At 47.5% G+C, this 25,537-nt stretch overlaps 1 protein-coding gene across 3 annotated transcripts in view; it reads left to right on the top strand.

Annotated features, from left to right (window-relative positions):
* Positions 1-25,537, top strand: part of NPAS2 (neuronal PAS domain protein 2) — a 199,085-nt gene that overhangs the window by 54,734 nt on the left and 118,814 nt on the right. For all 3 annotated transcript variants that reach the window (XM_070379952.1, XM_070379950.1, XM_070379949.1), the window contains exon 2: positions 20,225-20,278. In XM_070379952.1, the coding sequence (XP_070236053.1) occupies positions 20,247-20,278 (32 nt within the window). In that variant the 5' untranslated portion in view covers positions 20,225-20,246. The remainder of the gene's footprint in view (positions 1-20,224; positions 20,279-25,537) is intronic.

Here is a 25,537-nt window from a genome sequence, read left to right as displayed (position 1 = left end):
GTCGTGTCCGACTCTGTGCAACCCCATAGACTGCAGCCCACCAGGCTTCCTGTCCCTGGGATTCTCCGGGCAAGAACACTGGAGTGGGTTGCCATTTCCTTCTCCAATGCATGAAAGTGAAAAGTGAAAGTGAAGTCACTCAGTTGTGTCCGACTCTAGCAACCCCATGGACTGCAGCCTACCAGACTCCTCTGTCCATGGGATTTTCTAGGCAAAAGTACTGGAGTGGGGTGCCATTGCCTTCTCCGTGCAGTGATTATAGTTGACTTTAAATGTTGATCACTTCAGTTTGTCGTTGTTTGGTCCCTAAGTCATGTCTGACTCTTTGTGACCCCATGGACTGCAGCATGCCAGGCTTCCCTGTCTTTCACCATATCCCAGAGTTTGCTCAAACTCTTGTCCATTGAGTCAGTGATGTCATCCCACCATCTCATCCTCTGTCGTCCCCTTCTCCTCCTGCTCTCAATCTTTCCCAGCATCAGGGTCTTTTCCAGTGAGTTGGCTCTTCACGTCAGGTGGCCAACATACTAGAGCTTCAGCTTCAGCATCAGTCCTTCCAATGAATATTCAGGGTTGATTTCCTTTAGGATGGACTGATTTGATCTCCTTGTAGTCCACAGTTTTATTTACACACACACTTTTTTATATTCTTTGCCGCTCTGGTTTATCACAGAATATTGAAGAGAGTCCCCTGTGCTGTGCAGTAGGACCTTGTTATTTATCCATTCTGTATATACTAGTTTGCATCTGCTAATCTTGAGCTCCCCATCCGCCCCTCCCCTACCGCCACTGCCCCCTTGGCAGCCACAAGTCTGTTCTGTGTCTGTGAGTCTCTTTCTGTTTCACAGATAAGTTTGTTTGTGTCATATTTCAGATTACACATAGAAGTGATTATCTTATTTGTCTTTGACTTAGTATGATCTCTAGGGCCGTCTATGTTGCTGCATATAGCATTATTTCACTCTCTTTACGGCTGAGTAATATTCCACTTGTGTGTGTGTGTGTGTGTGTGTGTGTGTGTGTAGGGGGGTGGAGTGTTGGCCAAAAAGTTCATTCAAGAAAACCCACATCATCTGTATACACCACTCTCCTTTATTCGTCTGTCAGTGGATATTTAGGTTGTCTCCATGGAGAAGACCGCATTTTATACAGTATTCTATTACAAAGTTATTTCTTATTCTGCCAAAGGAAGGAACCACAGTTGGAAAGAAAAGCAGGAGGTTGCCTGAGGTCATCCAGCCTGTGGGTGACGGAGCCGACCCCAGAGTCCACAGAAGCCTCTTGGTTCCACGTGCCCACTGACTGAGGAGGCCCTCCCACACCGAGCAGTCTTCCTGTGTAGCCCTGGAGGGTGGATGCAGCCCTCAGCGTTTTGTGGTTTGTGGGAGGCAGAGGGCAGCCCCTGGTTCCATGGGAACCCCCCTACTCCAGACTCCTCTCTGCTCATCCTTCCCCCTCTCCAGGTCCCCCTAAAACAGGCAGGCACTTGAGAGAGCTTGACCCTGGTTCTGGATTCCAAGCCAGCTCTGGCTACAGTCCCATAGGGCATCTTTCAGGATGCTTGCTTTTGAGTAAAGAGAAGTCACTCAGTTGTGTCCGACTCTTTGTGACCCCCAGGACTATAGCCCACCAGGCTCCTACTTCCATGGGATTTTCCAGGCAAGAGTACTGGAGTGGGGTGCCATTTCCTTCTGCAGGGGATCTTCCTGACCCAGGGATTGAACCCAGGTCTCCTGCATTGCAAGCAGACACTCTACCGTCTAAGCCACCGGGGAAGCTTTTGAGTAAAACCATGATATTTTTCAGGCTTCCTTGGTGGCTCAGTGGTAAAGAATCCACCTTCCAATGCAGGAGACTCAAGAGATTCGATCCCTGGGTCAGGAAGATTCCCTGGAGTAGAAAATGGAAACCTGCTCCAATATTCTTGCCTGAAGAATGCCATGGACAGTGGAGCCCGGCAGGCTACAGTCCGTGTGTTACCAAAAGGTGTGTGTGAGTCAGCTGCTTGCTGCCCAAAAGCCAATTAACAGGCCAGGTTGATGGAAAGGAAATTTGCTTTATTTTCAGATGCTGACCACTGGTGGGGAGGGGTGGCAGACATCTGTCCAAAGGCCAACTTCCCCCCACCACTGGCAACCAGTCGGGCAGGAGATTTTACAGACAGAGGTTGGGGTCGGGGGAACTACATGCAGAAACAGCACAGTCAGCTCTGACATTCATCTCCAAATTGGTCATCGGTGGTTTGACCAGTGTCATCTTAGTTGTTTTAAGTACAGTTAATCTTCAGTTCCGGTCCATTTGTTCCCATTGCTTTGAGGTCATTTCCCCAAATTGTGGCAGCTTGTGTCATGGGTACAGTCTGGTCATCATGCAGTTAATTTCTCCCACCTGGGGTTTCAGTCTCTGTAAGACAGCTCACAGCATATGGCTACGAATATTATCTATAGCCCTTGAGAAGGAACTGAGCCCTTGAGAAGTCAAGGAACTCCTGGACGATGCTTAATGACTACATTATGATTATTTGGGCTCCTTTTACTATTTTTCTTTGTATGTTCTCATTTCTCTGATTAAACTTATTATTCGACTAAAGTTTTCCACGGACAAAAGGCAGGCTGGGAACATGGGGGTGGGGGCATGGTGGATTCCTCCCTAGGTGGGTTCCCCAGGGTCCTGCTCCATTTCACACGGGGTTGCAAAGATTCGGACCCAACTGAGCATGTGTGCAGACACATGATGTTTTTCAGTATTTTAAAGTTTCCATGAGTCTCTTCTTCCCGGATTCAGTTCCTGCCTCTCTAAATCCTTGTCACGCTCTCGACTTCTCCCTGTGGGCATATGAGGGCACTTAGGAGCTTATCAGAAAGCAAACAGTACCTCAGGAAGACAGAACATTCCTTCATTGCCTTGGTTGCATCTGTTTTTCTGCAGCCAAGATAAGAGATGACAGAAAGAGGAAAGCAGGTGCTTTGTACAGCTCATCAGAATCCTACCTCTGATACGGACGTGTTCTTCCTGCCCCTGGGATTCTTGGTCTCGCGGTGCTATAGATCCTTCAGTGCTGCCGCCTGATCGTGTTGCCATGCAGCACTTCTGAGCACGTGGGTGTGGGCACACACACACACACACACACACACAGCCACACATTGTTAAAATCGTAGCTGAGAAAGGCTTTGTTGTTGTTAATTTTTCATGGCCTCACAATGTTAGCATGCGCAGGGCTAGGAACAGACTACCAGTGTGAGCTGGCCTGACATAGACATGAATTTGACTAGGTGTGAGCTGGCCTGTAATTCTGACATAGACATGAACTTGACTTCTACTCTGGAGCACGGCAGAGGAAACAGTTGAAATCATGTGAAGGAAGAAAAAATTTTGAATGAGTAATTCAGTGAGTATAGGTAAAAAAAGAGACAATATTTCTAGAAGAAACAGTTCAGAAAGATTTATTTTTTTTATAGTTGTATATATGAATACTTATATTTGTTGTTCAGTCACTCAGTCGTGCCTGACTCTTTGGGACCCCACAGACTGCAGTACAGCAGGCTCCTCTGTCCTCTATCTCCTGGAAAGAAAAAGTGTTAGTCACTCAGTCGTGTCCAACTCTGCGATCCCATGGACTGTAGCCTGCCAGGCTCCTCTGTCCATGGAATTCTTCAAGCAAGAATACTGGAGTGGGTAGCCATTCCTTTCTCCAGGGGATCTTCCCAACCCAGAAACTGAACCCAGGTCTTCCTCGGAGTTTGCTCAAATTCACGTCCATTGAGTCAGTGATGCTATCTAACCATCCCATCCTCTGCCACCCCCTTTTCAATAATGAACTGGATTTTACCTAATGAAAAATGGCCTAAGATCTTGACTCTTTCATTCTGAAAGAAAGCAGGAAGGGATTACTATAAATATGCACTGCTTCTCCCTCTGAAAACAATGAGGTAGCTTTTTTGATATTTTCATGTAAACTAGACCATCTCCTTTTGTTTCATTTGTTGGTTGGTTTCCTTTTCTCTCAAACAAGCTTGTGAAAATGAAACGTATTTCTGTTTATGTTTGTAACATTCTCAAATCTGAGTGTGGCCTTGGAATAATGATTTTGTTCCGTTCTAAAGAATCTGATAGCTTTTTTCATGGACTCAAGAATTTAGCATTTCTAAGGACTGAAGACTGCCTGACCCAGGCGAAGATAAGAATATAGCACCAGCATGGAAAAAGAATTTGAAAACGTTTATACATATATATGTATATATATATAACTGAATCACTTGGCTGTACACCTGAAGCCAATACAATGTTGCAAATCAATCATACTTCAATATAAAATAAAAATTTAAAAAAAGTGCCTCTAAAAAAAAAAAAAAAGAGTATAACACCACTAAATATACTGAATTGCTTAGTTAAGTAATCAAGTAATTGGAACATGCTTTGTGATAAAGCTGCATTGATGAATAAATGCATTGAAGAGTGGTTTGGACTAACAGAGTCAACTGATTTGAAGAGCATTTCACTCTCCCTTTGCTATAAAATATAAATATAAATAAATATAATATAAATAAATATAAAAACTCTCCCCTTAACATATAAAATAAATTATTAAAAAATTTTTAAAGTATCCAAACTTTCTCCCATTTTACCCAGGATTTCAAAGTTTAGAAGTTGTTAGCTGTGGCCTCATGGAAACCAGGTGTGTGATAGTCTGCTAAGGAGACTAAGAGGTGGTGATGAGCTTTGCTTTGCAGAAGGGTCTGGAAGAAAGGGCGGGACTCGTGGTCCTCAAGCGGGTGGGCCGAGAGCCACTCACACACGTAAAGTCTGATTCAGTTCACAGAAATGTTGTTTATCACCTGCTCTTTGGGGAAAATACTGTTATGCAAGCTGATACCGCTGTATGGGAACCTTTTGGATTGCAAGGGATGTTTGAAAGGGCTTGCCTTGCAGGTTCCCTGGGAGCTGGTAAATATGTTTGGAATTTGACAATGAAGCTAATTGACGTCCGTGGTTAGCATCTGTTACTGAGATGAGGGCCAGCACCTTTTGAAGGCTTCCTGGATTGCTCTAATAATCCCACCCATCTGAGCTAACCTGCCTTGCCCTTTTACTCTGCAGCTCCCCATCTAGGTGTTTGACAGCTATTATGTCCTTAAATCTCAGCTGCCCTGTGAAGGTGAGAGCCAGAGCAGAGAGAGGCTCAGTGGCTTGCCTGCGGTCACTTGGCAAGTTAAACCACAGAGTCGCATTTTGAATGCATCAGATCTTCACTGTTGGTTGGAGGGAGGGCGGGAAGGGCGCCAGGGCACAGCTTATGTGCTGAACAAGCATGTGAACAAAGACTTGAGGGCCAGGAGGAGGAGGAGGAGGGACTGTGTCAAGGCCCAGTGATGCTCTGGCCCCTGTTCTCGAGAAAACTTTTCAGAGAAGGTCGTGGCTGAAAGAGTCTAGGCGAACATTCCCGAAGTCGTGGGTTTTTAGATGTGAACATATCTCAAAATATTCTTGACAAAACCCCTGATGCCCCTGTTATAGAAATGAAACATGAGGGAAACAATGCCCAACATCTTACACACCTGTGTTTACAGACCTGGTCGCCATGGGCCACAGGGCCACTGCTCTGCTGGGAAACTTCCAGGGTGCCCCAGGCTGACTTGGGTCTGCTCCTGCTCCAGGAGCACCAGTGAGCTTTTTCTGGGGTGAGCTAGGGGCCCTGTCCTTCCTGGGAGCCCTGGGGAGCAGGATCTGGCCCCCTGCCTGGGGACCCCAGCATCAGCCTCCAGGTTTGTACTGAGACTTCAGACACCAGGACCTGGAAGTAGGTTAGATCACCCAGGCCTCGGGGGAGCCTCCCTCCCATTGTCGGATGCTTCATCCAACTTCTGAGTCCGAGAGGCCAAAGGGGTGGCTTTTCCATCTGTGCAGCTGCAGCCTCACTGAACAAAGGCATCGTAGGGACACTGCGGGGCCTGCCCTCCGGCCTGGGATTCGGGGCCCGCTGGTCTTGGCACCGCTGACTCAAGTCCATCCTTAACCCTAGTGAGTGCCCAGTGATTACCAGCAGTGAAGGGTGGAGGGAGCCTGTTCCATGGATGGCTTGCAGCATTCCTGTGCATTGTCAAAAGGGGACACTTTATCAGGGTGCAGGGTGGTGTCTGTTAAGGCCATCCAGGGGAAAAGCATAGGATGAGACAGTCACGATTGATTAAGCTGACGTGGAAAATGAGAAGCGGAGCTTTTGTTGTTGTTCAGTCGCTCAGTTGTGTCTGACTCTTTGTGACCCCGTGGACTGCAGCACACCAGGTTCTCCTGTCCTTCACCACCTCCTAGAGTTTGCTCAGACTCATGACCATGGAGTTGGTGATGCCATCCAACTATCTCATCCTCTGTCGTCCCCTTCTCCTCCTGCCCTCAATCTTTCCCAGCATCAGGGTCTTTTCCAATAAGTCAGCTCTTCACATCAGTGAAGAGGTGGCCAAAGTATTGGAGCTTCAGCATCAGTCCTTCCAGTGACTGTTCAGGGGTGGTTTCCTTTAGAAGTGAGTGGTTTGTGCTTCACCTGAACTTCCATGACATACCAGGTACCCAGCACAATGCCTCCCAAAAGATGTTCTGGGACTGCTCTCTCTCATCCCGAGACCCGGCTGAGTGTCCTGAGGAGAGGTCGTGTCTTGCCTTCTCCCTGACCCCCTGAAGCCTGCACCTGGGCTTCAAAGCTGTGAGAGAAGCAGCTTATTCCACCACGGTTTTGTCTTTGAAGGCAGGGAATTCAGGGTATACACTGTTCTCTTCCTGCTGCTGCTGCTGCTGCTAAGTCGCTTCAGTCATGTCCGACTCTGTGCGACCCCAGAGGCGGCAGCCCACCAGGCTCCCCGTCCCTGGGATTCTCCAGGCAAGAACACTGGAGTGGGTTGTTCCTCCTGCAGTTTGGTTTTTTTCAAGAACCACTTTCTCTACACTTCCTTTGAGTTTCCTCACTCCCTGAGTCTCTGTCTGTCCCCGACGGCTGTCTGAGCCCCCTGGGCAGTGCCCAGAGCTTCCACGGGAGCGGATGGCCTGGGCAGAGGAGGGCTGGGGAGGCGCCGCCCCTCTCTCACTGCTGCCCTGCCTTTGCGCCACTGGTTCGTCACCGGTCAAGAACCGTGTTGCTGAGCTGACCTACTTTTCCTATTTGCCTACAGAAGGCTAAGCCTGTTTAGCACTGTCCAGAGGGGCCAGGCGGAGCAAGGAGCTTTCTGAGTCGTACAGATGGCAATCTTCAGAGGAACGTGATTTAATCTGGTTGTCCCGTTTTCCGTTAGTCTAATGAGTTAGGACCCGAGGCCTGAGGTGACCTAGGGCCAGCACCCAAACACAGGGCTGCCGAGCTCTGGAGAATCCCATGGACAGAGGAGCCGGGCAGGCTGCAGTCCATGGGGTCGCAGAGAGTTTGACATGACTGAGCCACTAAAAGTTTCACTTTCAAATTGTATTTTATTGCAGTAGAGTTGATTTATGATGTGTTTAATGCCTGCTGTACAGGGAAGTGATTCAGGTATACATATATAGACATTCTTGTTCACATTTTCCATTATGGTTTATCACAGGATATTGAGTAGAGTTCTCCATGCTGAACAGAAGGACCTTGTTCTTATGTCATAGCTCGTGTCTGCTAATCCCAATGTCCCGGTCCAGCCCTCCCTCTCCCCCTCTGGCAACCACAAGTCTCTTCTCTATGTCTGACCCCGTTTCTGTTTTGCGGATGAGTTCGCCTGTGCCGTATTTTAGATTCCGGGTGATATCATATGATATCATATGATATTTGCCTGTCTCTTTCTGACTTCACTTAGCATGTTAATCTCTAGGTCCATGTTGCTGCAGATGGCATTATTTCGTTCTTCTTGATGACTCAGTCATATTCCATTGTGGGTGTGTATATATATATATATATGTGTGTGTGTGTGTCTATATCACATCTTCTTTATCCATTCATCTGTTAATGGACATTTAGGTTATTTCCATGCTTTGGTGACTGTAAATAGTGCGGCAGTGAACATAGGGAGGCATGTATCTCTTTGAATTATCATTTTCTCTGGATATATGCCTAGGAGTGGGACTGTTGGATCATATGGTAGCTCTATTTTTAGTGTTTTCAGGAACCTCCATGCTGTTTTCCAGAGTGGCTGCGTGAATTTACATTCCTACCAACCGTGTAGGAGGGTTCCCTTTTCTCGGCGCCCTCTCCAGCATTTGTTACTTGTAGACTTTTTAATGATGGCCTGTCATAATTTTATTCTTAGCTGCATGTCCCTGCATTGCTGCTTGTGGGCACAGGATGGTATCTCTTAGGGTCATCCAGGGAAGAAAAGTAGAATGGAATCGTCATGATCGAATAAGCGGACATGGGAAAACCAGAAGCTTACTTTACGTCACTAACTCGTGTATCAGATACCCAGCATTTGTTGTTCAGTCATGTCCAACTCTTTGCAACGCCGTAAACTGTAGTACTTCAGGCTTGCCTGTCCTTTGCTCCTGGAGTTGCTCAAATTCATGTCCTTTGTCTTGACGATGCCATCCAACCATCTCATCCTCTGTCACCCCCTTTTCCTTTTGCCTTCAACCTTTCCCAGCACCTGGGTCTACTCCAATGAGTCAGCTCTTCCCATCAGGTGGCCAACGTATTGAAGCTTCAGCTTCAGCATCAGTCCTTCCAATGAATATTCAGGATTGACTGGTTTGACTGGTTTGACTTTAGGATTAACTGGTTTGATCTCCTTGCTGTCCAAGAGACTCTGAAGAGTCTTCTCTGGCACCACACTTCGAAAGCATCAATTCTTTGGTGCTCAGCCTTCCTTATGGTCCACCTCTCACATCTGTACGTGACCACTGGAAAAACCATAGCTTTGACTAGATGGACCTTTGTCAGCAAAGTGATGTCTCTGCTTTTTAATATGCTGTCCAGGTTTGTCATAGCTTTTCTTCCAAGGAGCAAGTATCTTTTAATATGCCTCACAAAACGTTCTGGGCCTGTGCTTTCTCACCCAGAGCCCTGGCTGAGTGTCCTGAGGAGGGGTCATGTCTTACCTTCACCCTGACACCCTGACGCCTCCATGTTGGGCTTCAGAGCTCAGGCAGGAGGGGTGTTGGGCTGGTGGGTGAATTGTGCTAGCTTGGTGTCACGTCCGGAGATTGCTGTCCAGGGATGGATGTGAGTAAGGATGGAGGTCCTCTAGCTTACCATTAACTTACACCATGAATACCCAAAGGTATAAAACTGGACCTTTCCAATCCTGCCAGGTTGACTGTTAAACACGTGAAAACCAGACATTTCTGACCTGCCAGTGTTCCGCTTGCTTGGTGAACAGGACTGGGTCTCAGCCCGTGGCTGTCCTGCCCACAGCAGGGTCTTCTCAGCAGAGATTCTTCAAGTCCCCTCTCTGGGGTGAGGGAGGAGAGGTGGTTTGCTGGGGGTTTCCTGCCTGATGTACTGCTTGCTTCTGTTCTGGACCTCATCTTCCCTTCATGTCCAGAGGGCAGGCCTTTCTTTAGACTTTGTGCAAAGGATCTGTGAGTGTTAAGGAGAAATGCCAGCTTCTGGGACATTTAGGGGCTACCTGCGACCCACCTGTCCTGCAAACCCTGGCGTACATTTCACAGCGGTGGCCGGGGTTGGAGAGACAGGGTACACGATGTTGCTGGGGATCCCCAGGGAGACTCCGCCCATTGCTGTGCTTTACCGTGGGGACATTTGGAGGGCAGCATCCAGCACAAGAGGGGACAACACGGTTCCTATTGTAAACTGTCCTCTAACCAAAGCCTGTGGCGCATTCTAAAACATGACTGTGGCCACAGGGCCTTCCTGGGATGGGTCCTTTGTCTTATGAGCCCAGCTGCTCACTAGAGGGTGGTACCACCTCCTTCATCAGAGGCTGCTCCCTGCTGAGTGGGACCAGGGCCCTGGGGACAACATGTCAAGAGCAGCATGACCCACAGCAGACACACCGCCGAGCTCAAGGCATCCACCTGTTTTTTTTTTTTTTTCAGCACAGACAGGTCTGGGCATCAGTCACCATGACCAGTTTCCCAACCATGAGCGCCAGATCAACCCAGACTCTCACATCAGGTGGGGAGAGGGGTCCAGGTGGTGTGGATGGACCTTCCTTCCCCCATCCTAGGGGAAAACCCTGCCCCAGGCAGCACCTGCTTCCCCTGGGGAACTGGGCTCAGCTGAGTTGTACATTGGGAACTGACAGAGGGAGCATGGGATGGTCTAACTTCACGAGGTACCTGTGAAATGAACACAGAAAGTCACGGTAGAGTTGGGAGTGTCGGGGGAGTGTTCTGTGGGGCCCCTGGGCTCGGAGCAGAGGTGGTGGGCTGGAGCACCCTGCCTTTGCCAGGAGGGCAGTTGCTGCTGCTGCTGCTAAGTCACTTCAGTCGTGTCCGACTCTGTGCGACCCCATAGATGGCAGCCCACCAGGCTCCCCCGTCCCTGGGATTCTCCAGGCAAGAACACTGAAGTGGGTTGCCATTTCCTTCTCCAATGCATGAAAGTGAAAAGTGAAAGTGGAGTCGCTCAGTCGTGTGTGACCCTCAGCGACCCCATGGACTGCAGCCTTCCAGGCTCCTCCATCCATGGGATTTTCCAGGCAAGAGTACTGGAGTGGGGTACCATTGCCTTCTCCAGGGACAGCAGTGCTCTCTGTTTAAACTGTAAAAAAAATGAAGTAATTGCAATGATGGGAGAAAAGGGAAGACGATGCACAATAAGGCTACTCGGTGCCAACCAGGTGTGCAGCAGCCGGTAAGTTACCTGCAGCTCTAAAGATGCTGGCCTCATCCCAAGGTCACTGTGGCTCACTGTGCCTTAGAAAGGGGGCAGTTCACCTTTCTCACCCAGCCTGCTCTCTGCTAAATGCAGATGAGCCGTCCTGATGTGTTCTTAGGAGGACAGTGAGGGCTTATCCCCCATTTACAGATGAGGTCATCACTCCTAGGTTCTGTCTGGACCACGGTGCTGAGTGAAGGACAGAGGCCAGAGGACACACAAACCTAGGTCTTATTAGCTCCAAACTAGTTTTTCCTGCCTCATTGGAACGTCTGATGCTGAGACTCCAGTACTTTGGCCACCTGATGCAGAGCTGACTCATTGGAAAAGACCCTGATGCTGGGAAAGTTTGAGGGCAGGAGGAGAAGGGGATGACAGAGAATGAGATGGTTGGATGGCATCACCGACTCAATGGACATGAGTTTGAGCAAGCTCCAGGAGATAGTGAAGGACAGGGAAGCCTGGCGTGCTGCAGTCCATGGGGTTGCAAAGAGTCAGACACGACTGAGCAGCTGAACAACAGCAACAGTTACAGAAGCATCCTATACCTTTATTAAACATTATTTAGTTGAAGTCCTGATATCAAACCTCAAACTCCACAGCCTGAGTGCTCAAAGCAAATTTGACTTCTCATTTCAGAACATCTTTTTCTTGTGCTGTTTTGGCAAACTTGAGCCTGTTAGGACAAGCGCTTCCAGGCGCGAAGGAGCGTGAGGACCAACTGTCTGGTGGACGGGGTGCAGAGCTGCAGCAGCGGTTTGTGGATTCATTTCCGTTTGTCTGTGGCAGCTCCCGACAGAGGCTTTCACTGACTCAGTTCTGAGCATGACTCACAAATCTCCTTTCCCCTCTTGGTGATTCTTATAGGCATCTGTGGTCCACATCCTGACCACACACTGTCACCCATCAGATTCTCTCATGAAGTCTGGTTTACACTGTGCAGTCTGAACTCTTTAGAAAGGAGCTCCTAAAAGGAATTGTCAGTGACGTCCCCAAAGGTTGCAAGAATCACATGTCATGTTAGGATGACCTTTGATCCAGGTTTAGCAGTGCTTTCTCTTTCGGAAAGTCTTTGCTAACTGAACGATGTCATTGCACATTTGCTTAATGACAAAGTTTCTAACTTTCCCCTTCCATTCCTTCATTGTTTATGTCACTGTTGCCCTGAATAATGAATCATCAGACCCTTGGAAAAAGGAAAACGTGAAGGGAGCATCATGATTTTAATAGGCAGATAAATCCTCAGCCTTGACCTTAGAGAGGCTTGGGGGGTCACGGGTCCTCACTGAGTGGGGGGTTCTCCTTGGTTTTTCCTAGGAGTCCAGCTCTGTGAGGCCCCAACCAGCTGGCCAGGAGGGGTGGGGAGAGCTTTGGTGAAGAGTAGACCCATCCACTTCAACTTTCCCAAGTTGCAGAATGTGAGGGATGGTGCTGAGAATGGCCCCGCTTGACAAGAGTTGGGGTTGCAAGAGTGGGTGGCTCTAGGCTGGCACCATCCATTTCCTTTAAAAGAACTATTTTTTCCCCCAGTGAATGAATCATTGCAACCAAAACAACATGGCCTGGAGACGAAGAATTAAAATGTAGAAACTATTTCCTAGCCTCCACCAAAGGACAAAGGAAGACAAGTCCACACCGCAGTTCATCAACGACCGTTTTTCAGAGCCTTTTTATTTCTTAAATATAATAAGGAAAAATCATTGCTGAGCTCCCACATGGAAGATGCAGATGTTAATCCAAGACACAAGGTCTTCTTGCCAGGCGCTGGCTGAGAGGGCAGAAGGTGCGCATGCTCTTGACAATAAATAAGCCCCAGCCAACCAGGGAGATATCTTTGGGTTTCCACTTGCTGTTGTTCGCAGTAGTTTTTCTTTTTTAAAAAATTTTATTTTATTATTGGAGTATAATTGCTTTCTAGTGTTGTATTAGTTTCTGTTGTATAACAAAGTGAATCTGCAGTATTTTTTATTTTTAATAACCGAAAACCACCAAGTTTGGTTGGTACAGTGAGGAGGAATATTCACATTTTCCAGCTACCTCGGGGCCTGTGTCAAACCATTTCTCCAACAATTTGAAAACATCATGATTTTAGTTTTAAAAAAAACATGGGCCTTGCAATGCAATAAGCTTAGCGTAGCCATTTCAGGGGGAATTCACCATGATGCAGAATGACCCACTGGGCCTCTCCAGGCTGGCTGTACAAAGAGTTCAGAATTAAAAAGATACTGAAGAGAAAGTCTGAGCACTGATTCTAGGAATTCTGTCTCATCCCCAGCTTGTTACAAATAGTTTTATTGGGACACAGCTGCACCTGCTCACTGACACAGCTTTGCACTTTCACTCTATGATACCGCAGATATTGAATGAAAAGTGAAAGTGTCAATCACTCAGTCGTGTCCGACTCTTTGTGACCCCATGGACTGTAGCCCACCAGCCTCCTCTGTCCATGGAATTTTCCAGGCAAGAGTGCTGAAGTGGGTCGCCATTCCCTTCTCCAGGGGATCTTCCTGACCCAGAGACTGAACCCAGGTCCCCCACATAGCCGGCAGATTCCTTACCATCTGAGCCGTCAGGGAAGCCTGGCATTCAAAATACTCAGCAGGTGGCTCTTTACAGGAAACCCTTGCTTCAGGGAAACGACGTACCTTACCGTGTAGGATGTTCACAGCCTTCTTGGAGCCCCGGGAGTGAGCTGCCAGTCCCCAGGGGGGCCCGGTCCCCTGTGTGTGCATTAATCCCACCTCCCCACTGACCCACCGTGGGACTAGGGCAGGTGGGGCGTGAGAAAGCAGCACTTCCGCTTGCCGGTCCCTGTTCAAAGGCCAGAGTTGTGATCCAGGGTGTAGTAGGGGTCTGTGAGAATGAAGCCTTGGGAGGCAGAGATTTCACCTAGGTGATGGCGATGTCATCTGCAGACCTCATTTGTGTTGTTCCGTTCAGTTAATGTCACTAGATATTCATCGAGGGCGTCCTCGGTCACGTCCGCCTGTGTTTCTTTCACTCTCTCTTCCCCTCTCTTCCTCAGAAGGACCTAAGGTTCTATTGAATTCCCACTGGATGCTTCAGGCAGCACCGCTGTGTATGTGTCTGTCTGTCTTTCTTCCATGAGTACACACAGAGAGGTTTTGACGCTGACTAGTGGGCAGGCACGGTAACCCCGCTCTGCCCAAAGACCTATGACAGGCTTGAGTACCAGTTTCTACCGCTGGCCTGCTAACTCATTGTCATGGATGATACTGTGATGATCTCTGTGCCAGGGACAAATGAGTCAGGGACTCCACAGCCCTGCTTGCTGGCAGCCACAGGTGGTCTCTGGAGGGGGGTGGGGTGGGAGCTCCTGTCTGGTTCTCTGGCTGGAAAAGCTTCCTTCCCCCACCATGGCACTTCCTTCCCTGGTAAGGGCGCCCCCCTCTGAAACCTGAGGTCGGTTCGACCCCCTTCACTCTATGGTGGTCTTCTCATTGGGCAGTGTGTTCATTAAGGCAGACAAGGAGAAAGGTGAGCTGGAGGGGGGCTCAGGAATATAGAGGTCAGGGTGATCACCGGGGCAGATGTGGGTGAACAGGACTCGCCTGATGCTTCTGTGCTGTGGGGAACACACTGGCCCTCTTTGTTCACGGGGATCTCTCCTTTATGTCTCACACATTTTCTACCTGGTGGCCTCCCATTAGAATGAGGGAAGCAGGCTCGTGAAGTTGCAGAGCTTTGCTTAAGGTCATGGAACAAGTGAGTCTGAACTAAAATTGAAGTTGGTCTGACTCTGTGGTCAGAGGCCCACACGTTCTTAGCAGGTGATGGGTCAACTCAAGGATACACAGCCCAGGGCAGGCTCTGTCCCCAGAGCCAGGATCCCTGGGCAGCTCGGCCTTCCTGATTCCTTTAGGAGTGGAGACTGTGGCCCATTCCACCCACAGAGCTGCATGGAGATGAGACGAGGGCTTTCCAGAAGCTGGTGGTGGTCGAGGGTTGGTAGGGGAGCCATTGGTTTCTCTTGAAGGTGCTGGTTAAAGCGAATTTTCTCTTTTGTCAATAGCTTGTACCTTCAGACATACCTTGTAAGTGCCTGGGTTAACCGTGATCACTGAGGGGCTTGTGTGAATTAGCATAGTCGGTATTGAGAACTCAGACAGGGTTTGGTCCTGGCAGTGTCCTTCCTCTCCTCCCCCGTGCCTCCCCACCCCCTCCTTCATTCCTCATGGGTGTCTCGAGCACCTGATGTGGCTAAGGAGCTGGGCTGGGCATCGTGGCCTGGGTAATGGGTAAAGGCGCTTTGTACCGAGTCCTTGCCATCCAAGTGGGGAACCAGACGTTGAGCGTCTGCTGTGGACCAGGCTTGTGCTGGTGCTTTCATACCTGCCAACATAATTAAGCTCTTTAAGAGTCACAGCTGGGGACTTGTGTGGTGGTCCAGTGATTAAGACTTTGCCTTCCAATGTAAGCGGGGTGGGTTTGATACCTGGTTGGGGAGCAAGATCTCACATGCCTTGAAGACAGAACATACAACAGAAGCAGTGGTGTAACAAATTCAGTAAAGATGTTAAAAATGGTCCTCATCACAGCCTGGATGGGAGGGGAGTTTGGGGGGGAATGTTGTTGTTCAGACTCTCAGTCGTGTCCGACTCTTGGTGGCCTCATGGCCTGCAGCATGCTAGGCTTCCCTGTCCTTCACTATCTCCTGGATTTTCTCAAACTCTTATCCATTGAGTCACTGATGCCATCCATCCATCTCGTCCTCTGTTACCTCCTTCTCCTCCTGCCCTCAATCTTCTTCAGTATCAGGGTCTTTTCCAGTGAGTCAGCTCTTCACATGGGGAGAATGAATACACACAGCTGAGTCCTTTTGCTATTCATCTGAAATTATCACATTGTTAGTCGGCTATACTTCAATACAAAAAAATTTTTTTAATATTTGTCCTCATCAAAAAAAAAAAAAAGAATCTAAAAAAAAAGTCACAGCTGTAGGTAGACAGGCCAGTCCTCTGAGCCAAACCCCCAGTGCCTTCCTGTGTCACTCAGAGCAGAGGCCAGCTCCAGCCGGTCTCCCTGGGTGTCTCCCCGCTCTAACCCCACCCATCATGCTGCCCTCTTGGCTTAAACGAGCAGCAACAGGCCCTCTGTTCACTCATTTGACATGCTTGTGGCTTGCCCCCTCTGCCCTGCCTGCCCCCCACCACCTAAGTGCCATGGGAACCAGGACTCCCAGGGAGTATCTATTGAATCGTAGAACATCGCATGTGGGTGTCATCTTCATGCTTCGGTAAAGACACTTCGGTGCGTCTGCACAGAGAGATGCTCCGCGCATGAACCTCAGCATTGGTACAGATCAGTCGTTAGTCAACACAGTCCCAGTAAGCATCACGGCCATTTTTTATGGAAATTGACAGTGTCGATTCTGAAACTTCCATGGAAATGAAAAGAACTAAAATAACTAGGAATCTTGAAAAAGAAGAACAAAGTTGGAAACTCTTTATACAGTTGACAAATGTAGCTGTCACCCCTTTAACTTCTCGGTTGTTCCTTTAACCTGATCTCATGGGGCTTGTCTTCTTCCCCTTGCCCTCTTCCCTGTGCACTTTGAGCTTCTCTGGCTCCTCCACATCATGGAGTGAAAGAGTGACTCAAGTACAAGAAGGAGGGATCCACATGTTTCTCACAATATTCAACAGGGGAAGCAACCCAGTATCCGTGGACAGAGGATGGGTAAACGGAAGGTGGTCTATGCATACAGTGGAATATGATTCAGTCTTATAAAGGAAGGAGATTCTGACATACGCCAAGACACGATAGGCCTGGAGAGTGTTATGTTGAGTGAAATAAACCCATTGCCAAAGGACAAATCCTGTATAATCCCACCTACATGAAGGCCCCAAAGAAGTGTGTGTGATTAGTTGCTCAGTCGTGTCTGACTCTCTGTGACTCCATAGACTAGTCATTTGTAGAAGTTTTGTGTATGACGAAGCAACCTCAGTTGTCCAATCAGGATTTCAGACCCTCAGCAAAGCAGACTGAAGCCCACATCCTCCTGTGAAGGTGCTCTGTCAGGGGCAGCTGGGAAAGGGCAAGACTTTTACCCTTTCCCTGTGGCTGGAGCCTAACTCACGCCGCCGGCACATAGACAGCCACCCCTTTCCTCGGAGCGCAGACCTGGGTAGCACATCATTAAATGAATGGACCGCATTTTCCATGTCTTAAAGCGTTGAACAGATTCCATATGGGAAACATTAAGCAGATGCCTGTTTGCAGATGTGCTAAGCCCACTTTAATTATGATACAAGCCTCAACTGCCGAATGGCGTGTCTCGCAAATCTATCACTGAAATATGCCTGCTGAATGGGGCTTGTGCGTAAACAGGGCTGTGGCTGCACAATTCCTTTTCCTCTTTGGCTCAGATTGGTGTCTGGGCTCACAGCAGATGAACACACACAACGAAATTATCTCAGAGCAAAGATTCATCTGTTCCCGTGAAGAATTGTTATCTAAGGTTATCATTTTTATACATGTTCCTGTTGGATTTGCTCATGTTTGGTTTAGAATTTTTATAGCCGTGTTCATGAATGAGCTTGGCTTCTTAATCATTCTTTGTTTTAATGTTCTTGTCACAGCCAGTGGGAAGCTACTATTTAACACAGGGAGCCCAGCTCAGTGCTCTGGCAATGTAGAGGGGTAGGATCGGAGCCAGGGTCGGGGGGAGCAGAGGGAGGGTCAAGAAGGAGGGCACATATGCATACGTATAGCTGATAAAGACCCAGGTTTGATCCCTGTGTCGGGAAGATCCCCTGGAGAAGGGAATGGCAACCCACTCCAGTATTCTTGTCTGGAGAATCCCAAGGATGGAGGAGCCTGGCAGGCTACGGTCCATGGGGTCAAAAAGAGTCAGACATGACTGAGCAACTAATAGGTTTTTTTTTCCCAACATAGCTGGTACATGTATACTTATAGCCGTACACATTGTTGTACAGCAGAAACCAACACAACACTGTAAAGCAAGTATCTTCCAATTGAAAAATAAAGGGATCTGGGCTTACAGACATGATATTGGATTAGAGGAAGTAGCATGTAAATAACTTTATTGTTAAAAAAAACTTCATACTGTCTTTTTCATGAAATGAGTTATTTTCATTTAAAATATTGTGATCTAGAACTTGGAATTTCAAGAGTAAACATTAGTGCATTTTCAAAGTGTCGATTCTGGAGTCCTGACGTCAGACCCTCTGCTTGGAGACCAGAAGCACATGGACCATGGTGACTCCATTTCCACGTGGTCCCCGCCTGTGTCTCCATCACACTGTGCCTCGTGTTCCTGCCTCCAGGTCACCTAACTCTGGCCTCAGGACATCCTGATAGTCTTTCTGCATGGAGGGCTGGCTGGAGGGGGAGCCCCCGAGATAGAAGGGACCCTGGGGGGCATGTGAAGGAAAGGGAATCAGGAATGTGGCTCCAAGGATCACAGGCTTGTGTGGAGAAGAGGACACCTGGTCAGAGCCTGAGAGGCTTCTAGTGAGTGGCCTGGGAGAGTGAAGGCCCAGATGGTAAGGCCATCTCTGATGATTTGGGGCTGCGAGAATGTTCCTGGATTGTTACTTTTCACATCTGTGTGCCTTAAAAAAAAAAAAAAAAGAAGAAGACAGCATCAGTATCTTACAGTTTTCTGAGTACAGGTCTTTTGCCTCCTTAGATAGATTTATTCCTAGCTATTTTATTTTTTTTTATTGCAGTGATAAATGGAATTGTTTCCTTAATTTCTCCTTCTGATCTTTCATTGTTAGTGATCTTTGCATTGGAATGCAAGAGATTTCTGTGTATTAAATTTATATCCTGAAACTTTACCAAATTCATTGATTAGCACCAGAAGTTTTCCGGTGGCATCTTTAGGATTTTCTATGTATAGCATCATGTCATCTGCAAACATTGACAGTTTTATATCTTCTTTTTCAATTTGGATTCCTTTTATTTCTTTTTATTCTCTGCCATGGCTAGGACTTCCAACACTATGTTGAAGAACAGTGGAGAGAGTGGACATCCTTGTCTCGTTCCTGACCTCAAAGGAAATGCTTTCACAACACTGTCATACCGAGTGAATTAAGTCAGAAAGAGTAAAACAAATGTCATATATTAATGTATATGATGTGGAATTTAGTAAAATGGTGCAGATGAACCTATTTGCAAAGCAGAAATAGATACACAGATGTAGGGGTCAAACATGTGGACACCAAGGCGGAAGGAGTGGCTTGGATGAATTGAGAGGTTGGAATTGACGCATATACACTATTGATACCGTGTATAAAATGAGAACCTACTGTACAGCACAGGGAACTCTACTCAATGCTCTGTAGTGACGTACTTGGGAGATAAATCCCCAGAAGGAGGGGATATGGGTGTATGTATGGCTGATTCACTTTGCTGTACAGCAGGAACCAAGAAAATATTGTAAAGCAATTATACTCAAAAGGACAGTAATTATACTCATTTGGGGCCCCAATTCCTCCAGGCTGCCTAAGAGGAGTTTGTATATTTGAAGAAACAGAGAAATAAATGCTCTCCTTTAGAATGTCTTGGGAAGCTTTCAGGTTTAAGGCTTGAAATAAACAGAAGCTGCTTTGAGCTAGGTCCAGAAAGCAGTTCCCAATGTGTGATCTAGGGAACTAGGGGGTTCCATGAGGTCAAAACGATTTTTGTGATGTTGGCATATCATCTGCCTATTTACTCATGTGAGTATGCAGTGGACTTTTCTTTTTATTATTTTTGTTTGTTTTGACATGGACCATTTTTAAAGTCTTTATAGAATTTGTTACAATATCGCTTCTGTTTTATGTTTTGGCTTTTTGGCTGCAAGGCTTGTGGGATCTAGTTCCTTGACAAGGGATGGAGCCTGTGCCCCCCGCATTGGAAGGCGAAGTCTTAATCACTGGGCCACCAGGGAAGTCCCTATAGTGGACTTTTCCAGAAATTCCTTAACATCTGTCAGCTACATCTCTCTGATGCCTAATGGACAGCATGCTTGTATCTTTAAGATTTCTCAGTTTTCACCCACATACACAAGAGCTCTTCAGAGTCCTCAGTCATTTTTGAGCATGCAAATGGTTGCTGGAACCAGAAAGTTTGAGAAGCTATGGCTTAAAGCATGTGGTTTAATAGATCAGCCCAAAATGATGCTTAGTAGTAAAGAATCTGCCTGCCAGTGCAGGAGACCCGGAATGGATCCCTGGGTGGGAAAGATCCCCTGGAGAAGGAAATGGCAACCCACTCCAGCATTCTTGCCTGGAGAATCCCATGGACAAAGGAGCCTGGCAGGCTATATTCCATGGGGTAGCAGAGTCAGACACGACTTAGGGACTAAACAAAAACAGCAATAATGATGGCAACCAGAAAGACCTGTGAGAAAGGTTGAGAATCAGACAGTCATCATCTGTTCTTTTTTTTTTTTTTTTTTTTTTGCAGGAAAAACTGCAGAGACAATCTAATGGATGAGGATGAGAAAGACAGAGCAAAGAGGTAAGAGACATTTAAACCTTGTTTGTTCTCACTCTGCAGAGAAAGGCAGTCAGAGATAGAAAACACACGCTCCATGAAATACTGCATGCTCTGCCCCCAGAATTCATACCAGCCACCCCAATTCTGTTCCTTACCCTGAAGTTACTCATTGTCTAGGACTTGCCAAGTTGTTGGTAGTTTTCACATGTCTGTGTACTGACCCTGTTGACCCAGCCCTCTTTTTAAAGGCTTCTGGTTACTGCGTTTCCAGGATGGACACTCCTTGGCCAGGTGGCGTGACTGGAGCCAGGCCAGCCTGGGTTCAAATCCTACTTCTGCTGTTGGGAAGCGGTTGGCCCTGGACAGTAATGGGCATAATCAGCAGCTCACACTGGACATGGAATGGCCATCCCCACTGGGCTGGGCTCTTCCGTGTATGTTGTCTCAGCTTCCTTGTTGGCCAGGATCACGGCCGCTTGGCACTGGATTTGGGTTGACCAGAAGCCCCAGCTTGGTTGCTGGGACATCAATGCTGTTATAATTGTGCCCATGCTTGTTCCTTCAGTGGACATTCATTGAATCCCTTCTGTATATGAGGAGTCATAAAGTGGATATTTTGAAGGTACAGCCCAGTCGGATGTTATCAGTTTCATAAAATCAGCCCAAGTTGGCAGTTACTGCACCAGGCTCTGGGGAAAGGGAGATGAACAATAGGTGTCTTGCCCATGAGGGGTCCCAGGTTATGGTGGTGATGGGTAAGTGACCACAGATCATTAGCTTGCACGGACATGAAATGTCCTATCTCAGGACGGTCTTCACTCATGCCCAGCGGACAAGCCTCCCTCCTCCAGGCGCTTTCCTCTTTGCTCCTCCTGCCACCGCTTGGCTGGCAGGTCCCTCCTCAAGCCCCTGAAGCCCTCTCTTCTTTTTTTTTTTTAATATTTATTTTTTTAGTTTTGGCCACTCTGGGTCTTTGTTGCTGTGCGTGGGATTTTCTCTAGTTGTGCTGTGAGGCTTTCTCATTGTGGTCACTTCTCTTGTTGTGTGGCATGGGCTTTAGGGCATGCAGACTTCAGTAGAAGTGGTTCCCTGGCTCCAGAGCACAGGCTCAGTAGTTGTGACCCACGGGCTTAGTTGCTCCCTGGCATGTGGGATCTTTCCAGATTAAGGATCGAACTCATGTCTTTTGCATTGGCAGGCAGATTCTTTACCACTGAGCCACCAGGGAAGCCCCCCAACAACCTCTAACACACCCGCAAAGCTGAAGGGTCTGTCCGCCTCCCCTCACAGAGCCCGCCACGACTGTCACCTACAAAATCCTCTGCTTGTAAATGACAGAGCTCTCAGAGGTCACCCAGTTCAGCGGCCCCAGGGGAGTCTGTCCTTCCATCTTGCCTGGTGGTGGGCAGGCTTGAGAACCATAAACCTCCAGGCACTCAGACCTCTGAGACTCAAATCACAGGGAATGTTTGTACTGTTTGTTCATTTCCCAAAGATTTCCTTAAAAAAATCAGGGAGCAGGGAAATGGCCTGAAGTGTAGACCAACTCAGATTGGCGTGGAGTGAGGATTGTGGGGGGCTCAGCATATTCTAAATCTCTGCTTTTCCATTTGTTTGAAAGTTGTTCTGTAATAACTATTTATTTTTAAAATTCTTTTCCTGTGTATTTTTTTTATTATAGTTGCTTTACAGTGTTGTCCTAGTCTCGGGTATACAGTAAAGTGAATCAGCCATAGGTATTCATATATCCCCTCTTCCTTGGATTTCCTTCCCCTTTAGTCACCACAGAGCAGAGTTCCCTGTGTTATACAGCAGGTTCTCATTAGTTACCCGTTTTGTACAGAGTATCAATAGTGTCTGTATGCCAATTCCAATCTCCCAATTCATCCCACCCTGCCTCCTTCCCTTGGTATCCATATGTTTGTTCTCTCTGGGTGTCATAACAATTTAAACATTGGAATCCCATTTAAACCTAAGGAACTCCTCGGATGAGTCTAACAGGCCCTTCACTTGGCACTGGGCACCATGGCTGTCTTAGGCCACCACCCATAAGGGTTGTAAAATCCATACGGGTGCCAAACAACAGGTAATTGAATAGACCAGACCAGACTAGAGTAGAGTTCTGGCACCCTGTCTCATGGGCAGGCTTCCAGCTCTCCACTCTGGGGCATCTGGCCTCTTGGTGGACTCCCAGGATGCTGTGAACAGAGAGCAGAGACCCAAGCCACATGCCTGGCTGACCCTGCCCCACCTGCCGGATTCCAGCAAGCCCCTTCACCCGATAAGCTTCCACTTTCTCAGACGCAACACGTGGGTTATCATTTCTGTCCTGCCCTCCTCTCATGTTATTTTAGGATCAGCCGCAAAATACACCAAGAAACTCTTCGTATTTGTTTTAGAAGTATTACTTGCTATGTGTGCTAACTTGCTTCAGTCATGTCCGACTCTTTGCAACCTTATGGACTGTAGCCCACCAGGCTCCTCTGTCCATGGGCATTCTGCAGGCAAGAACACTGGAGCGGGCTGCCATGCCTTCCACCAGGGAATCTTCCCACCCAGGGATCGAATCCGCGACTCATGTCTCCTGCGTTGTCAGGTGGGCTCTTCACCACTAGCACCACTTGGGAAGCCTCACCTGTATGTGAAGACGAAGAACATTTTACAATAGCACATTTACAAATGATTCCCATCAGCGATACTGACAAGGTCAGCAGTGCTGGCCAGCGTTCACTGGGCATGTACTGAGTGCCCTGTTCATTTCCGGGTGCTCGGCACCAGGCTAAGAACGTTTCTATGCATTATCTCGTATTACCTCCTCCACATCCCTTTGAGGTGTGAAAGTGAAGTCGCTCAGTCGTGTCCAACTCTTTGCGACCCCATGAACTGTAGCCTATCAGGCTCCTCCGTCCATGGGATTTTCCAGGCAAGAGTGCTGGAGATGGATTGCCATTTCCTTCTCCAGGGGATCTTCCCGACCCAGGAATCGAACCCGGGTCTCCCACATTGCAAGCAGAGCTTTACTGTCTGAGCCACCAGGGAAGACCTTTGAGGTGTGCATCCCTGTTATTACCTTTTTACAGATGAGGAAACTAAGGCCCAGTAAGGTTAAGCAACTTTTCAGATACCCTAAAGCTGTAGCAGAAGTTAAATACAGCCTTCCTAAATGCCAGACTCTCTTCTTACTCCCCAGACCACACACACATCTCATCACGTGATAACAAATTCATTCTCTCTGGCAGGTCCAGTCTGTGTCCTAATGTGACTTTGAGTCCACAGGAGTTTGGCTTTTGCCATCTTTTATTTTTTATTTTTTTTGGCTGCCATAGATCTTAGTTGTGGCTCTCAGGATCTTTAGTTGTGGCATATGAACTCTTAGTTACAGCATGTGGGATCCAGTTCCCCGACCACGGACTGAACCTGGGCCCCCTGCATTGGGAGCACAGAGTCTTAGCCACTGGACCAGCGGGAAAGTCCCACCATCATCATCTTTCATGTCTCCCGGGCCCCAGTTTCAGCCCTGTCTCTCTACTACATGGCTTACCTCGCAATCCGGAAGAGGTATAAATGCAGGATGGCATCACTGACTCGATGGGCATGAGTTTAAGCAAGCTCTGGGAGTTCGTGATGGACAGGAAAGCCTGGTGTGCTGCAGTGCATGGAGTCTCAGTGAGTTGGACACAACTGAGCAGCTGAACTGAACATGTCTTTGCATGGCTGAGTCCCTTCACTGTTCACCTGAAACTATCACAGCATTGTTAATCAGATATACCCCAAGACAAAATAAAAAGTTTGAAAAAAAATGCATATTTAGGGTCTGCCATCCTCAGAGATCATCTGATGTAATCAGAGACATTTCAATAAAATCGTGGCTAAAAACTCTTAGAAATAAATCCAATTGTATGGAGTTTCCATTTATTCCCATCCCCATTTGCTTTGAGCCATGGGCACCCACTCCCCTAAATTGCCTATTCAGAAACCTCCCGGCCCAGACACTGGGAAGCAAAGCCGCTGGTCCTCACCCCTCTCTCGTCCTCAGATTGGGAAACGGGTTTAGACTGTTTGGGAATACCCTGTTCTCTTTGCCAGAATAGCAGCAATAATGCAGTATTCTTCATAACACCTGGGGGGAGAAAAGGACAAAATAAACACAATCCTAAAACTGTGTCACTTCCAAAGCCTCTAGCTGTGGGATTTTTTAGCTGCAACGTGGGAAGCCCTTCCCTAATCCCACCTGGAGGCCCAATAGGAATTGTTTGCACTCCTGATATTTTTGATGAGATTAGTAGAAGTGTTGAGCTTCAGAACTCTTGTCTCCAGAAAACATGAGCTATATTTGGCAAGGTTTTCAAAGCTTTGGGGAATTCATGGTGTATTTGGATTGTTTGATCGAGTATTCTAAACCAGGACACAGATCCACTTTCTTCTTTAAATTTCCATGTAAATCCAGTGAGGATTAATTGTACACCCTATCGTGTATACAGAACGATATGCTATTTTCTTTAGTGGAAGATGCAAAAACATGGTCCTTGTGCTCAAAACAGAAACAGTTTGGTTGAGAGACATTTGGATCTCTGGATAATGAGACACAGTTTACCATCTTGTGTTCCAGTCTTAAACACATCTTTTTAACTCTAATGTGACACAGTTTTGTGGAGGGTGTGTGTGTGTGTTTCATCCAGGAAGTAGTGCAGTGTGGCAGGAAGTACACAGGCTTAGAATCAGACAACCCCAGCTTTGATTCTTACCACTTTTACTTTCCGCCTTTAGATGAGCTATTATACTAAACCTCTCTTAGCCTCAATTTCCTACTCTGTAAAATGGGGGTGTAAATGGCCATATAGTCAAAACAAAGGTTTTTTCAGTAGTCATGTACAGTTGTAAGAGTTGGACTATAAAGAAAGCTGAGCTTTGAAGAATTGATGCTTTTGAACTGTGGTGGTGGAGAAGACTCTTGAGAGTCCCTTGGACAGCAAGGAGATCAACTCAGTCAATCCTAAAGGAAATCAACCCTGAATATTCATTGGTAGGACTGATGCTGAAGCTCCAATAATTTGGCCACCTGACTTGAAGAGCTGACTCATGGGAAAAGACCCTGATACTGGGAAAGACTGAAGACAAAAGGAGAAGGGGCAGCAGAGGATGAGATGGTTGGATGGCATCACCAACTCAATGGACGTGAATTTGAGCAAACTCCTGAAGAGAGTGAAGGACAGGAAAGCCTGTTGTGCTGCAGTCCATGGGGTTGCACAGAGTTGGACATGACTTAGCAACTGAACAACA

Source organism: Bos mutus, chromosome 11 (assembly GCF_027580195.1).
Source record: "Bos mutus isolate GX-2022 chromosome 11, NWIPB_WYAK_1.1, whole genome shotgun sequence".
NCBI classification, from domain to species: Eukaryota; Metazoa; Chordata; class Mammalia; order Artiodactyla; family Bovidae; genus Bos; species Bos mutus.
This window is presented reverse-complemented; position numbering and strand designations above follow the sequence as displayed.